Source organism: Puntigrus tetrazona, chromosome 7 (assembly GCF_018831695.1).
Source record: "Puntigrus tetrazona isolate hp1 chromosome 7, ASM1883169v1, whole genome shotgun sequence".
Taxonomy (NCBI): Eukaryota; Metazoa; Chordata; class Actinopteri; order Cypriniformes; family Cyprinidae; genus Puntigrus; species Puntigrus tetrazona.
Window position 1 is genome coordinate 3,786,914 of NC_056705.1, and position 16,252 is coordinate 3,803,165.

General features: G+C 37.2%; 1 protein-coding gene across 3 annotated transcripts in view; it reads right to left on the bottom strand.

The window, feature by feature from the left end:
• gpm6ba (glycoprotein M6Ba) overlaps nt 1–16,252 on the bottom strand; it is a 41,683-nt gene that overhangs the window by 16,268 nt on the left and 9,163 nt on the right. Inside the window, exon 1 of one of the 3 annotated variants that reach the window (XM_043243396.1) lies at nt 9,356–9,668. The exons of the other annotated variants lie outside the window; for them this stretch is intronic. Coding sequence (XP_043099331.1) covers nt 9,356–9,419 — 64 coding nt within the window. The 5' untranslated portion in view covers nt 9,420–9,668. Of the gene's footprint in view, nt 1–9,355; nt 9,669–16,252 lie in introns of those variants that run through there. 3 annotated transcript variants of the gene reach the window in all.

Below are 16,252 nucleotides of genomic sequence, written 5' to 3' on the forward strand. Positions count from 1 at the left end.
GACATTCTGTGAGGTTTTGGTTGGCCTCCGGCTTGCTTAGTTGACATTTCATTTCTAGCGATTATCACTATTTGATTACATGTCTCATGTCTCTGCATTTAATAGAAAATGAAGTGTTTAATCACACCTTTTTATTCATTACTATCACTTTGTTCTCCTATTTGATGCTGTTTTATGTATTGTAAAAAGCGCTATATAAATAAAATTGATTGATTTATCATTTGAATTTTATTTTCAAAATACTTGATTCATTACTTTTAACATTCCCCTTCTTTTCAAAAACATACATAAACATGTTAAGCAAGTAATGTGAATTAGCTTATAAAACTGAAAAATTTCCTATTGATCTTTATGTGAAGAGAGGAACATCCCAGTGAAGTTATAAACATCTTCAAGTATGTGGATCGCAGAACATTACTTTTGTAATTAGGTTTAAAGAAACCGTGTATACCTACTGTATATTATCCATATTATTATGAACGGCCCTGGGTTACTTGCATGTAATTATGCATAATTCATAATCACAGTAAGCATATGTAATGTGTTTAACAAGGACACCCTAAAATAAAGTGTTACCTCATAAAGTTAATCCATCATGTATTCCTTATGAACACATCATGTTTGCTTGGTTGGAACAGCAGCTAAGCTAATTTAATCTCTGTTTGATTCTCTGTTTCTGCCCGGGATTTGCATCCCGAGGCATCTAGGGATTTCACGAGCTTCTGAGATCTGAGATGACCGAACACCTGAGAAGAGATGATGAAGACCTCAGATGATGCTAACCCCATAACGACATATAATTCTACCTAATTTTGTTCAATCACAATGTTTAATCGCGATTGCAAAGTTTAGTCGCAACATATAATAATTAGAGTTAATAGTGTTTAATGGTGGTCTGATTGAAATACAAAGTTTAGAAATAGTTTTTGGGTTTAATGGGTTTTTGGGTTTAATGTTATTTCAACTTCCAACGTCTTAACAACACATGCACTGGTATTAAGGAGCTTCCAAGGCACACAGCATTGAGAAACCAATGTATATTCTGTTCCAATGAATAGATGCAGCACAGTCTAGGAATAGATGTATTTATTTGCATGGCTCCTGTCAAAATCGCCATCATTTCTCACACGTTCACGCTCTCCAACGTATTTTGTGGGATGCGGTTGAAGCGAACCTTTTTTGTGGCTGATCAGAGATCAACCTGGCCGTGTCTTCCGATAGTTAAGCGGTGTTTTTTGTAAGCTCGGTGTGGAGGAGGTGAGGTCTGACCGCTGTGATGGCCTGCTGAGAGACAGACAGCGTTTAGCGTGAGTAAATGGCCGTAATTAAGCGGACAGCTTTTAAAGTTGTCCCTCTTCTCAGCACCAACACTGTGTTAATCAATGCACAATGCCGTGGGTTTTAGACCCAGTTCTGCGTTTGTTTTTGTGTGTATGTGTAGTAGCTGACTGTCCAATCACGTTCATCAAGGATGGTTGAGAGGAAATCAAGCGTGGCGTTTGCCTTGACCTCACCCCTGCCCTTCTACCACACGCTCATGTGCGCATTTCTAAACATTCACACAAAGACATACGACAACACGTATACACTATTCTGTCTTTAACATCTGACAAAATTAAGGACATAGACTCAGTCTGAGCCCTTCACATTAATACACCGAAAAAGCATCAGAAATATTATTAAAGGTCTATCTAATTTTATGAATTTATACCACCAAAGTTATTTAGTTTATGGTTAAATCGTGTAGATTTATCTCTCTTTAAAATAACAACTGCAGGTTACCACTTTTCTCAGAGTGTGATTATATGGACATCAACTCGTGCTCACAATAGAGACCTTCCAATGATAAAAGATATGTTCGGCTATCAAAACCTGCTGAGCGTGAGAAATAACGCATTGTTCAGTTGTAGTTTCTTTTAAAGTTCATGTTACACGTTACTATAATTACTTAAAATACTAATAACAAGAAGTGTGTAATTACAAGCAGCCCCAAAAACAATGGAACACCAATTACATGAATCCAGTTAGAATCAGCCCGTTATTATGCATGTCAACATAAACTGTGACCTGCTGATCCTGTGCTGAAATATACTTGGAAATGACTTGAATTTACTTTAAATACAGGTTTGTGCTGCTTAATTGAAATGAAAGTGTTTAGCTACATGCGATTCATTTAAAATAGTAACATTTTTATTGCATTTATTTGCTTTGGGACCATACGTGGATGTACTGTCACAAATAGATGTTAGCATTATTTAAAAAAAAAAAGTTTTTGTCTTGGACTGCAACTGTATGAAATTTGTAACTGAATTATTAAGCAAATTCAAACGGTCGATAAATAAACCTTCACCAGGCTGAAAGATGGAACAGGTGGAACTCACAGTGAAACACAGCAGGGATCCCATCATGAGGAATCAAACTGTCCTTGATCATTTCAGATAAAATATATTAATAAGAGAACACGGTGTACTATCAAACATACTGGAACTCAAAATTTCCCGCATTTATTGAAACAAAAAGGACTCATTCTGAATTTACTTAGCTAATTTAGCTATTCAGCGCCATCCATGTTTATATACTTGTGCCAACTGGTGATTAAGAGATTTCACGCCAGAAAGTACCCCTTTTCTGTGTTTTCTTCCTCTTGCACCCACCTCTTTAGATAGCATATCATATAACTGAGTTATCTTTCACATCTTTTTACGTTCATATAATGTTCATCCAGCTGGTTGTTATCACGCAGCAGCCTGACGCAAAGCAGAAAAAATAGAAATGTTGCTTTAAATTTGATTATTACATTTCTGTACCTGAATACTACCGTTATACCTACCTGCAAAACTGTTTATTTCATTTGTATCTTTGCTCTGTTGAATGTATTATCTGCGTTTGTTCTTTGATGTTTATCCTTAGTTAGACTGGAAATCTTTGCTGTGGTATCAAAATTAGTATTGAGAATTGCGAAATTTCGCTTTCATAAAACAAGTGAAACGCTACACAACTACTTCCGATATGTCTACAAGCAGAACATTGCATTTATAAACAATTAGTCCAAATTTTGATCAAAATCACAATATTGCTCAAAAATGCTAACCACATACTTTGTCCTTATCACAGAGCCCTAATAGATACTAATCCTAATCATCGATTGAACTATCTATACTGCAAAAGGTTTTGACTGATGGTTACGGTAATTAGAGATATTTCTACATATCTAAATGTAGAAATAAATATGCCCCCACATGTCTACGTCACTCCGTGGGGTAATTTCATTACAACGCCCCAATGTTTATGCAAAGAAAGAAGGTGAAATGATTATTCTCAACGTAGTGTTGTTGCTGCCAGTGCCATGTTCTGGAGATGTTGTGGTTTATTGTGAAAACTGCTTTGTTTGGGCAGTGGTTAGTAGGGCAAGGACAGTCTGGAGCTTCTGAGTTTTTACGTTTTTCCGTAACACGCTTGAGGTGTTCAGCCAATCACAACGCACTGCACAGCTCAGCCAATCAGAGCACACCTCGCTTTCTTAGACAGGGCTTAGAGGAGCAACAATAATGTGCAACACGTTGCAATACACCAAATGTTAGTTTTTAGCAACGTCACACGACCCCTTTGATGCATAAATTATAAATAAGGCATCGCTAAGAATACATATGTTTTTTGTCTCTTGTAGAGAGATGATAAAAAAGGGATCAGAGAACAGCAGATTGCGCACCAGTGGGCTGAATGGAGAGGATCCATATACAGGAGGATGAACGGCATCATGCAGGAACAGGACATGCTGCGCCAACCTGCCTGTTACCGCCGTTCATACCTATACACAGCACACATTTACACAAGCACAGGGAAATATTCATACACAGGTACATGTAAACACACAAAAACATGAATGCGCAAGCACACTTATGGAAGCACTCGCCCACACACTCTTACACATACCAAAAAAAGTGGCTAATGTGAGTTTGTGGCGGCAGATGGAGGCTGTCAGCATGCCCTGAGTGAGCTGTTCCAAATGAAAGGCACATGAGGTTGTCTTTCCTCTCTGTGATTACTCTCACATGCTCACAGTACTTGGCAGTCTCGAGAAAAGGCTAGGCTGTGCATATCAGCATTTGGGAACCGTTTTAGGTGCTGGTCGCAAACTGTCCTGTTCATTCGACAAGCCCCTTTCTATAGCTCTTAATTATGCATCAGCCGCAGTGACAGTGACTGAAGTATAATCAAAGATACTGATTTACATAAAACCCGAAGCATCAATATTGACAGCATGTATAATACAAAAATCAGATCAGAGGCTGAAACTGATGCCTTGAAATAAAATTCTGCTCTGTCAGTGTGAACCCCAGATGAAATAACTTTTTTTTACGATTATGATTATCACACAATCTGACATGACGTGCAAACTTACAGTCATTTTCTGTTCTCGCCTGCGCATACACAGACGGCTGTCAAAATGTTTCGCATTTCGAATATTCGTCAAAGTAAAAAACAAAACGAATTTACATTCAAATGCAAAAATGTTACATTCAACCTTTATGTGTGCATGCGGTGCACCAAATACAAAGATGTGAGTGTCATTGCATTTTGATGCTTTTATTAACCTATCCAGTTGAACCCACAAGATGCGCTTTTGCTAAATTGTTCATTGAAAATATTGAATATTTCAGATATTATATCGCTTCTAACTCTGTGTTACACACAAATATAGCCCAAATCATAACTAGGCATTGCCTATATCTTATGTGTATTTTTATTAGACAGGGAGAACTGGGTACTGGACCATGTTTCATTTCATATTGATTCCATTTTCTGAAACATAAACAGTGAAATATATCAATGAAATCAGTTTCTCTGAGAAGTTTGCCCTGGTTTATATGCCAAAGCAGGCGTAGACAAAAACTCTGTATTTACTGCCCACATCTGTAGATACAGTGGTTTACATCTGTTTTTAAGGCAATGCCCCCTGAGCTGCCTAAATGCATTTATAATCACACAAATAAGTAGTTTTTTTTAATATGGATCTTTGCAAATCGCCTTTCATTATAATGTGCTAGTTTCTAAAATTGAAGGTCTGTCAGAGAACTGTGCTTCCGGAAGAGAGGGTCAGCTGAGCTCATTAGCATTTAAAGGGACATGCAACAAGCAGACATGCTGTCGTCAAAGCTGTTTCTGACAGGGGATTGTTTTACACTACCATCAAGAAATTTTTATCAAAGCATGTTGTATAATTTTCATTAAGACACTAAAGAATCATATCAACTTGAGGAAAATGGGCATCCGATGACCCCTTTATGTCAAATACTGTTGAATATATCAACCTGACTGCTCAGTAAACCTAAATACATTCGTTTATACCGTTACATATTTCTACAATTATATATAAATCAAATCATTTTATATTGGTTAAATCATGCACAATTATAGAATGTGGCTGTCATTTTGGTTAAAACTGAATGTAACCGTACTGCTGTGGTAGACAGAGGAAGGGGGAATTTAAATGGGAGGAGATTGAGGGAGTGATAGATAGAGAGAGAGAGAGAGAGAGAGAGAGAGAGAGAATGAAAGTGGGTAGTAGTATGGGAACAAAGATCAGGGAAACTGATACTGTGTAATGAAAAGCCCAGTGTATAGACTACAGGCAGCACAAAAATACACAGCCTTCATACACACTGAAAAATGGTAACTATCTTAAATTCTTTTATTTAAGTCTAAACCTAACATCTAACTTAACGTCACTGTATTGACCTAAATACATTCATTTAGACCAGTTATGAAATTTGAAATTGCTTTTATCTAACAATTGCTGTTATTAATACTTTTTTTCACTCTAAATTACATTATGACTTGTTATTTTTTCACTTCAAAAAACTGTAATTTCACATTTTACTGCAAAATGAACTGTAATTAGTTATTGACTGTATACAGTATGAACAGGCTTTTGCTATAGCATTTTACTGTTAAATTCATGTTCAATGTACTTAATAGATTATAGTAAATTAGTTGAAAGTAATCTGTAGTGAATTATTTTGAGTAGCCTCCCCCACATTACTATATATAACAGCAAATAAAAGTGCCAAGAAAATAAATACTGAGAGCATGAATCTGAGAAATATGCTTTAATCTGAATGTCTGTGCATCAATTCTGTCATCTTCGCTACAGATGCCGTGCAAGTTTAAATGTATCCATTTGTAGTTTCTGAATATCAACAAGTGTGCCTAGACGTCGACGGTGGCCATATTGGTCTAAAGCTAAAAGCAGGACACAAAAAGTGTGGTCCATTATTGTGCAGAAGAATAAAAAAAGAAGATTTGTTAAAGATACAACACATCTTATGGTGATAAGAGATCGTTTCCCTTTTCCTTTTTTTTTTTCTTTTTTTTCCCACCTTTAGTACTACTACACATCCCTCCCCTTTCATGTCCTAAGAATGATGTAATCCTTTAGATGTGGAAAGTGCAGGAGTTATGTAAAAAGAGAAGCGTGTGCATGCCGCCTCTTCTGCGTGTGAGAGAAAAGAGAAAGAGTGACAAGGAGAGAGAGAAGGACTTTATATTCTATCAGTTCTCCCATCATTGGCGTGGGAAGCATAAACAAGTACTCCAGCAAGCTACTAATCAAGAGCAATTGTACGGCACATCAGAAAAATCAGAAAGTACAATGAATTGGTAAAATGATAATTAATACTCAGAAAGATTTGAAGGGCCGTGAACAAGGTGTATAAAACAAAGAGTGATGGAAAAGAAATGCTGTATTAACAAAAAAGACAAATGCAGCAAATGGTGCTCAAAACTCTCTCATTTTTTGTAACCAGTATGATGCAGTTTCTTATCTAGCGATTATGAAATATGTAAAGAAATTTGAGTAAATGTGCATGCCAAGTGTTATAAAAAATGTATTTCTGTAACATATTCATCTAATTGTTTAAAATTTTACAGGGAAGAGGGGATTGGAAAACAGTGGAACAAATAAAGCCATATGGAATTAATTATCTGTGTAATTACTGATTGCCATAATAGTCATGATTTTATGAGCGGTAAATATTAACAAAGACAGGCACGTCTCCAGTGGTTCAAGGCATACAGTAGTTGATGATGAAGCGAATGCACCAGTGGGTGGAGTGAAGGAGCATCCTCCTTGTTGCTCTGATTCCTGTGGACTCTATTGCACATTAGCACAGTTATAACTATACACTACAGTTTAATAAAAAATATAGTCCAGAAGCTCATGAGCCTGCAGCAAATGAGGCTTGAAAACACTTGTTTATCTAGTCTACGAACAATTTCGTAACCATCCAGTCTGTTTTGCTATTCTGAATTATCCAGCAATCATGAAGTATGTATCAGCATGTTCTACTGTCTTATTTATTTCACAGAAATTTCTGAAATTGTTAGAACTGTTGCACGGCGCAATTGTAAGGCCAGGTATTTTAGTGTTTATCAATTACGAAGCGAACTCATTTTAAAGCTTGCTGAAAAGGAAGAAAAAAGTTTGTCTGTGGAAAGAGGGTGTTGCGTACTGGAATGAAGACAGATCTGAGTGCAGCGAGGCTTTGCATATGTCAGCAGGGAGGAGTCTATATATATATATATATATATATATATATATATATATATATATATATATATATATATATATGCATGGATGAATTATTCACAATAAAGCCTGTGACACGCATTAAGAAAGTCCATTTTGATTTCACGTCAACTCCAAAATCAGTCAGCCTATCAAGGTTTTTTGTTATTACTGAACAAAGCATCAGAGCACCTGACTTGCCTTAAAGGGGAACTGCACAGCTCGGAAGATGAGCTTTTGATTCAAAAAAACACCCATAATGCACTTTGATTATGGAGCCGCCCTTCTGCTGCTCTTACTGTCTGTGAGTGACAAAACAAAAAAATGCAAAACATACAGCTTATTTACATACGCTACCAAAAAATGTGAGCTAGTTGAAAATTGGCAAACAAATAACGTCCCTCCAAAGCTCAACAACGATCCATAGAGAAAGCATCTACAGCGAGCTGACCTGACAGAGACCAACAGTCGCAAATACATCAAATTTTCATAAAGACTACTTATCTCTGCATATTTTAGTTGTGTCACATATGGTACCATTAGGTCTCTTTCTCCATAATGCATTAATCTCCATGCTGTTGGCCAATTTGTTCCAAATTTAACATGGAAGAGAGGATAAGAACACAGTGGAACGAATAAAACCATATGGAATTATCTGCTTGAATGCCACCATGCTCGTGTTTTTATGAGCTGTGAATATTAACAAAGATGAGCTACATCTCCAACGGCGTACAGTAGTTATACGATGAAGCGATTGCACCAGTGGGTGGAGGGAAGGAGCATTCTGTTGCTTTGATGCTTGTGAAGAACTTGGACCTGATTGCACAAATCAAACCCATACCTCAGCCAACACAAAAGTACTACACGAACAGTCCACACGCGTGAATACAAAGCCGGGCGGGGAGTCCTCCAGCGCTGCGGTTTATTATTACAGAAAACCTTGTTCAGATAATCCTGAACCATAATCATCACCGCACTCACATCACAAATAGGCTAACCTGTATTTACAGACACGCGCGCGGTTCGATGCACGCGCCCTGATAAATGGCGCTCTGAGGGCATGTTTTCTTCAGGTGCTTTACATATTCAAAGCGTGCGTTCGGTCTCCATGTCGGACACTTTTATTTTGCGAACGCGGTAAAAACAATTCAGTGATTTTTGTCGAAATGTTCACGCAGCGCGACGCCGAACAGCAAAGGAATGCGTCGAATTTTTATATGTCAAATCTTTAAAAAAAAAAACAAAAAAAAAACGAGGAATTCTTTCATTAGTTTTAGCAGCGCGCGCGACAGCGATGTAAACAACACCTTCAATACAATGCGACACCTCCATCTCGTCACCATCAACAATACTATCAACACCAAGGCAGAACAGCATTTAGAATATGCTTAACACGGCGATGCGATACAGTATAGCGTTTCTTGTTGAACAGAAGAATTAAACAAAAGAAATGTGTTTTATCGCGTCGAGTAAATCACTAAGGTAACATCATCATCATCATCACTGGCAGCGATGGAAACCATTCTCCAAAGACGCAGAGGAGAGATTTGACATCGCCGGCACAAAAGCGCGCGTTCTCTAATCGAATAAACGACGGAGAAGAATTTTAACGTTAAGTGAACGACACGAGGAGGACCCTCAGTCAATGAAATATTCGATCGATTCGCTGATGAACAGCGCGGAAAGCGAAGCCTCGGCAAATAGGTTAAGCCGCTCTCCAAACATCTAGTACGAGCAGAATAAATCCGAGTCGAAAACACCAGGCGAAACGAACACACCGTTACGAACCTTTGCTTTCTTCCCTTTCGTCCTGATTCTCCTCAGCCGTTGTTTCTGGTTTCATCCCGTCCATTTGGAAACGAGTATGTTGGATAGACTTCCCTTTGCCTGGTCTCTCTCGCTCCAACACGGGAGTGTATTCTACAGTCCGCCTCAAATATGTGAATGTTTAGTCAAAACGGGTTTCGCACAGGTGATTGATTCATAGACGATGCGAGCTCGGCCGGAGAGGAGAGAGAATCCGCGAGAGGCGAGGAGAAACAGCCACTCCGCTGCCAGTCAGCTTGACATAAACAGATAGTCCCAGCTGTAAACAGTCACACATGCTCTCTCTCTCTCTCTCCGTCCCCCTCCCTCCCAGAATGGATGTGAGGACGGAAAGAATAAACTGTACTTATTAGGACCGGGGTCAGATATGAATTAAAAGCGATGTGTGCCAAACGAGACGCTTCGACTGTTATTTTATTCTAAAACATCCATGTTCAAACGGTGGGTGCCCCCAATTTTTTAATAATAATAATAATAATAATAATAAAACAATGGTCAAACAAAGAAATACCATCTGTCTGAAATCCTCTTAAACAGTATTAATTCTCATGCACATGACCTTCTGCTGCATTCAGCTAAACAAAAGACTTGCACGTCCTGGTAAAGTACAACTGTCCTGGAAAGAGAGCACACTAAACACCATCTCTATCATTACCATTTAAGGAGCCTTAAAGCCCAGAGGGTATATATGAGGTCGTATTTCAACGGCCCCCCCCTGTTAAAAAGCAGACTCTCAAGAGGAGTGTCGCATTAAATCCTGACCCTAAAAAATAGACGGCGGCGTATCATTTATAAGGTTAATGAATGCACAGTATACTTGTACACGACTAATACTAATAACACGGACATGACTAATAGCATAGCTTAGTAGCGTCTGGGTTTTAGCTTTGTTGGGAAACCTTTGTTTCCCCGTGTCCATCCCGCACATGCCTGCATGCTATTGGTCAAACTACTTTTCGGTCATTACCTACAAAACCAGAACCAGGGAAAAAGAGGCGGTTTGTTATACAGATATTGCTAACCTATAAAATTACATTTTTTCGGGTATAATGCATTTAGGTTGCTTTAGCAACAGCAACATACAGTAATAAACTTCTGTGATACACAGTACTAAGTAGATCTAATTTTATGACACACGATCCTTGAAATGTCTCTCATGGATCTTTACCCATCACGCATCATTTCGAGATTGCACTCCATTTTTTATTTTTTTATATTTCATCTTCAGCTAATTATAATTTTTTGCATAGTGTTTTATCCCACTGGCGACATCTAATTTAAGTGGTTCTCTTTAAAGATTTGCTTGATTATGATTTTACTTTTTTAATGTTCAAAACAATATCTGTTACGACACTGAAAGTTTAATGCAAACAGAGATATCAGTTCGAGTTACCACAGTTTAATGCCTACAAAAACAGCTCGTAGGGACTACAACAAGCTACTTCCTGGGTTTGTGACATCACAAACCCCGATAAACCCCCGTCCCCAGGAACATGCAACAAAGGGGCCAAGGCCATGCGCTGCTTTAGAGAAGAGGAAGAGTTGTTGCCATGCCATCAAAACTAAGGGTGCGTGAAAAAATCTATTTATATATATATATATTCTAATGAATTCCCAAGTTTCAGGATAGGTGTTCTATAAGAGCATTTCTGAATCCTTTTCCTCATGTGGCCCTGCTCTCACCTGATCGTCAGCTCATCAGCACCCATAAACTGCCTTCAAATTATACACTTTGTGTGTAAACAGATATTTTTCACATGAGAAGTTTAGTGAATCACGAAGCCGGCTAACCAATCACTCGGCGCATTCTGTGTATGTGAGAGAAGATCGTAAACATCAGGAAATCACAAGAGCGAAGAAGGGACAGAGCAGTGTAAAATCAGGCAAAAACGCTCAGTAAAACACCTTCCCTCCTCAGGCATCAAAAACACAGCAAGTAAAAGAATGCGAGTGGCAGTGGATGCGCTATAAACAACCTCCAACTTCTGGTTGTAATTTAGAGTTCTTCCTTTAAAGTGTCACATTTTACAAGCAATTTAGGATGAAATATACAGTTTGTGTCAACAAATCCCAGCCTGAGCCTATCTTTTACTTCCTGGAAGGTTGCTGAACTGAAACAACTTAGTCTTGGTGGAAGAGGGGAGATTAGAAGATCTTTATCTACTCGGAAATTGCAGTATATACAGTAACGAACTGAGGCCTAATAAATCAAAAATGTTATGTATTTACATTTATCTGAAAGATATAAATTAGTTGATATGAATTAGTTCCAACGGTGCGTCTATGAGGTGCGTCTTTTCTTTGTTTTTGCCATTAGTTGTCATCTATTTGGGGGAGAAGGGAGCCAAAGGTCAGATAGGATCCAACAGGACACACTGGATCTCGTCCTGAGGCAGGGCTCGGGGACCGTTTTGCTCTGACATACTACAATAATCTCTAAATTTGTAGGTCACTGTCACAGATTAAGTGTTTGTTTGGTAGATGAGAAATGGTGTCTGGCACAATTTATCTTCTCATCATCAAAAAAACATACAAACATGCCGAGCTGCCAAGCTATTATAAGAGAACTGATTATTATTCTTTTATTAATAGGTTAAAGCGCCACAGCCCTCTGTGGCCTAACTGGTCCCCAAACTATATTAATAAGCACAAATTCAAAAGATAATGGTCAAATTTGAAAGTCTTGGAAAAAGGAGAGGTACGTTTTGCACGAATGCGTTTTCATTTTAACATGAAAGAACACGTTTGCTGCCGATTGTCAAAAAAGCCAAACTAAATCAGTTGTGTTTTAGCGTTGGAAAAATCCACACGCGCTTTTCCGAGGGGTGAATACTTTTTTTTTATAGAAATTGTAGTCCTGCCAAGTTTTTACAGCAAAGCCTTGGAGATTTTTAAGCCTTGGAAGTTTTTTTTTTCTCTCTTTCTCAGGTCAATGTAAAACGGAGGCTCTCCGCCGAGAAGAGAAGTGTGTTTTATCTATTTGTCTATAAAAGTGGAAATGTTCTCTATACACCCTCGGAGCACAACAGCCCACTCTCCCTCAAAATAACTACATAATCCCTCATGGCTGTGTAGTTTAATTATTCTGCTCGCTGTTTATTAACGGGAACAATAGCTACATTTGAGGTCTCTATAGAAGCTCAGAGTAAGAGCTATTTAGCTGACAACAGAGCAAATAACAGATGAATGTTGGCTGCAATTTATGTTGCAGAACTTTAAAATGCCAACAAACTGTCAACCACTGAAAAGCCTTGAATGAACACGGTTCTGCGCTAATCTGAGTTAATGTTAACTAATCTGACTATGTTAATTATTCATAACAGCAGAAGCAGCTGTGGGTAAAAGAAAAGACAATGTTGTGATTGTATGATTGTAAAAAAATATAGTGGGTCACTAACAATGTTCATGCAGTGTTTTAATGACGACAACAGAAAAAGTCAAATCGTAATAATAATAAAAAGAAATAAAATAAAAATAGACAAAAGAATAATATAGACAAAGGAAGAAAGAAACTAAAGGATAAAAGCAGAAAGATAAGATAACGTTAAATGACATGGTACACATTGAATTCTTAATTTTCCTCTTGTTTTTGGTGTTTGGCACATGGTGTGAGTAATTCCTGTTGAACAAAGCAATATTTCCTTTTATAAATGTACTTTTTACCCATCATAAAATTTTATTACAATTGGCAGAGATGTCTTTCAAGTTTTGTCAAGTAAGCAGTGCTTTGTGTAAAGGCCAAACTCAAAAGGAAACAATTAAAAAAGAATCTAAATTAATAGCAGACAAATGGTGCGTTCATATTAAAAGCAGATTTGCACAACCCCAATGCACCTTTCAGATGGTCTGCCATTCAACTATTAGATGTACAGAAAACAAGAGAAGACTATAATTTCCAATATGTGTGTTTTGATTTATTTATGTGGGAAAAAAATGTGAATCTCTATCTTTACATCCATCTTTAATGCTGGTGAGGTCTACTAACCAGCTCTCACTGATGAGAGAAGAAAAGAAATGCAATGTCATATGGGCACAACATATGCAATGGAAAAACATATGAAATGTATATATATATATATATATATATATATATATATATTATATATATATATATATATTAATTATATTTTTTTTTTTCTTGTATTTTCAAAGTGTTTAATACTAGTATTCAGTATAGATAGGTCTCCGTAAACCCCTGCCTCATGTCCATGTTAAGCAGGGCTTCCAGGTGCATAATAAATACTTTCAGATGGTTTAAAAATACAGCCCCACTGAGGATGAAAACAATAGTTAACTTCTTAAATTCTTAGAGAAGAGGATGTGAAAACTAGAATGTTAGAATTCTACTTGTGTTGCTGAACTTGTCATTATTTCTCAAATGATCACAAATAAATCCTCAGATTGCAGTTTACGATATTTTGCATGAAAACAAAATCTAAAATCAGTGGTTCAGTCTGAATTTTATGAAGCAATGAGAACGCTTTTTGTACACAAAGAAAATAAAATTGTTCTATTTTATACACTTTATATTGATAATCCACTTTAGACATTCCACTAACTACAAGTAACTTGTTCTCTTGCATGTAAACTTATTCTCATTCATTTACAACTACATGTCTACTAACTCTCAGAGTAGACTGTTAGAGTAGGCTAAAAGTTAGTAGAATAGCTGACATAAATATATGTAAATTTTGTAATAGTCAGTATGTTGTATCTTGTAGACCCATGACAATAAAATATTTGAAGATTTTAGGCAGACAGTCTGCTAATACGCTAATGACTTGCAAAGTTACCGTTAGAAGAATGTCTTAAGTTGACTATCAAAATAACAACTTATAGAACGGACATTTTGTTTTAGTTTGCGTCCAGCAGATACTCTTCAAAATGGACGAGGAGAGACACAGAGGAGACTAATTGTTAAATTGCACACAAACAGTATTCTCGTCACTTCATAAAATTCACATTGAACTGATGTCAGACGGACTATTTTGACGATGTCTTTCATACTTTTCTGGGCACTAAAAGTGTTCATTATTCGGCAGGCAATGGGACAGTGAAACGTCTCTCAGTTTTCATTCAAAGTATCTTATATTGTTTTTTTGAAGATAAACGAAGCTTTTACAGGTTTGGAACAACATGGGGTAAGTAAATAATGACAGAATTTTCATCTTGGGGTGGAATAACCCTTTTCACATCAAGAACAACGGCTGTAAAGATAACTGATACTTTAAATGAACACTAAACTGACTGGTGCTACATAATGACACTAACAGCAACTATACCATTCCTCTTCATTTTTGTTATATGTTGTTACTGTTCTCATAGAATTAGTTATTAAAATGTTTCTACTTTTTAAAATGTATTAAAACTTTAGAGTTATCGCTTCTGTTATTGTGCTTGGTGTGAACGAGTGCTCTTCTTCACATATAGCTACGTTCTAAAAGTATGTCAAAAAAATTGGAAAACTATTTGGTAATCCAGACATATGGTTGGTCTAGTCTAGTTAATTTGAGACAGAACAACCCAGTGGACACATCTCTCCAGTAATGAGCCCATTACTGTTCTTTTATGTGCCCTGACTAGAGAGTTAATGTGGAAATAGAGGTTATACAGCACACTGAAAGGTTTCCTTTTGAAGTCCTGTAAACAAAAGAGCAATTAAAGTTGACAGACAGGGCCTAGTCTTGTTCCACTTAGGAGAGAGGTCTTCAGTGAGACCGGAGTGATGCCTCAGATGTCAAAGTTTAAGAAAAGAGAGATGCAAGTTAAGGCTGAAGTGTGATGTTAAAATAAGGTGTCCTACTCCAGCTTAGTTATTATGCAGAACAACTGTATAGATAGGTTTTCTCTAAATTGTATGATTCTAAACTGCTACACCATTGCATATGTGTTTGAGCAGCCCGACATACAGTAGCAACACTGTCTTAACCAGTAGGTTGAGAATGAAATACTCTATGTACTATGACAACATCAACATCACAGGATCAATGATCATTTCAACAGAACAACTAAAGAAACAAACAAGGCTCATGTGCTCCTGTAATTTGTGTTTACAATAACTGCCCCTAAGAAACCCCAGATTTGTATTTTTATGCAACCCAATTGAAATAAGTACTTTAGTCCTGTGGCACAGAGTACTCTTGTTTAATGCCAACAGAACTTATGACAGTGTCTCTATAGCAACATGTTAGCACTGCAGAGAGACAAAAGTAGGAATGTTAGGAGAGGTTTTAATCATTCAAAACTGCTAGGAACCAACACTTGCTTATCTACATACTGTATTCCATTTCTGATTTAATACCATTTATTCCTCAAATAGAAAGTATATGGTACATTTTGAGAATTGCATTTTACAATTACATTTTGCATTTATTTATACAGTAACAAATACTCCTCAAGAAGGAGGTTAAAGTATTATTTTACTAACTTTGAAGTTAAATTGTGCTTTGTTGGTATCTGTCATGGGGTGGTGTAAGAAGGAGCGCATGAAGATGACAGGTAATGATAACAGTCTTTTAATAATCCACAATAAGATACATTTCACAATGAAGGGTAACGCACACACAAAAGGTAGTATCGATGAGACCAAACAACCTGACACTGAGCTGAAACAAACTTATAAAGCTAATGAAGGTAATTAACGACACACACCTAAACCTAAATGCCATGGTTACGGGAGACAGAAACTCGGTCACAGATTACATGAGGAATTTAAATACACAAAAAAACATGTCGCCCCCCTCCTGGAAGGAGAGTATGGAGGAGGACTAAGGAGAGGATGTGGGATGGTGACAGAGGATGGCAAAGGGCTGGCAGGAAGGTAGGCAGACAACACTGGAGGAGTTTCTGTTGGAGAAC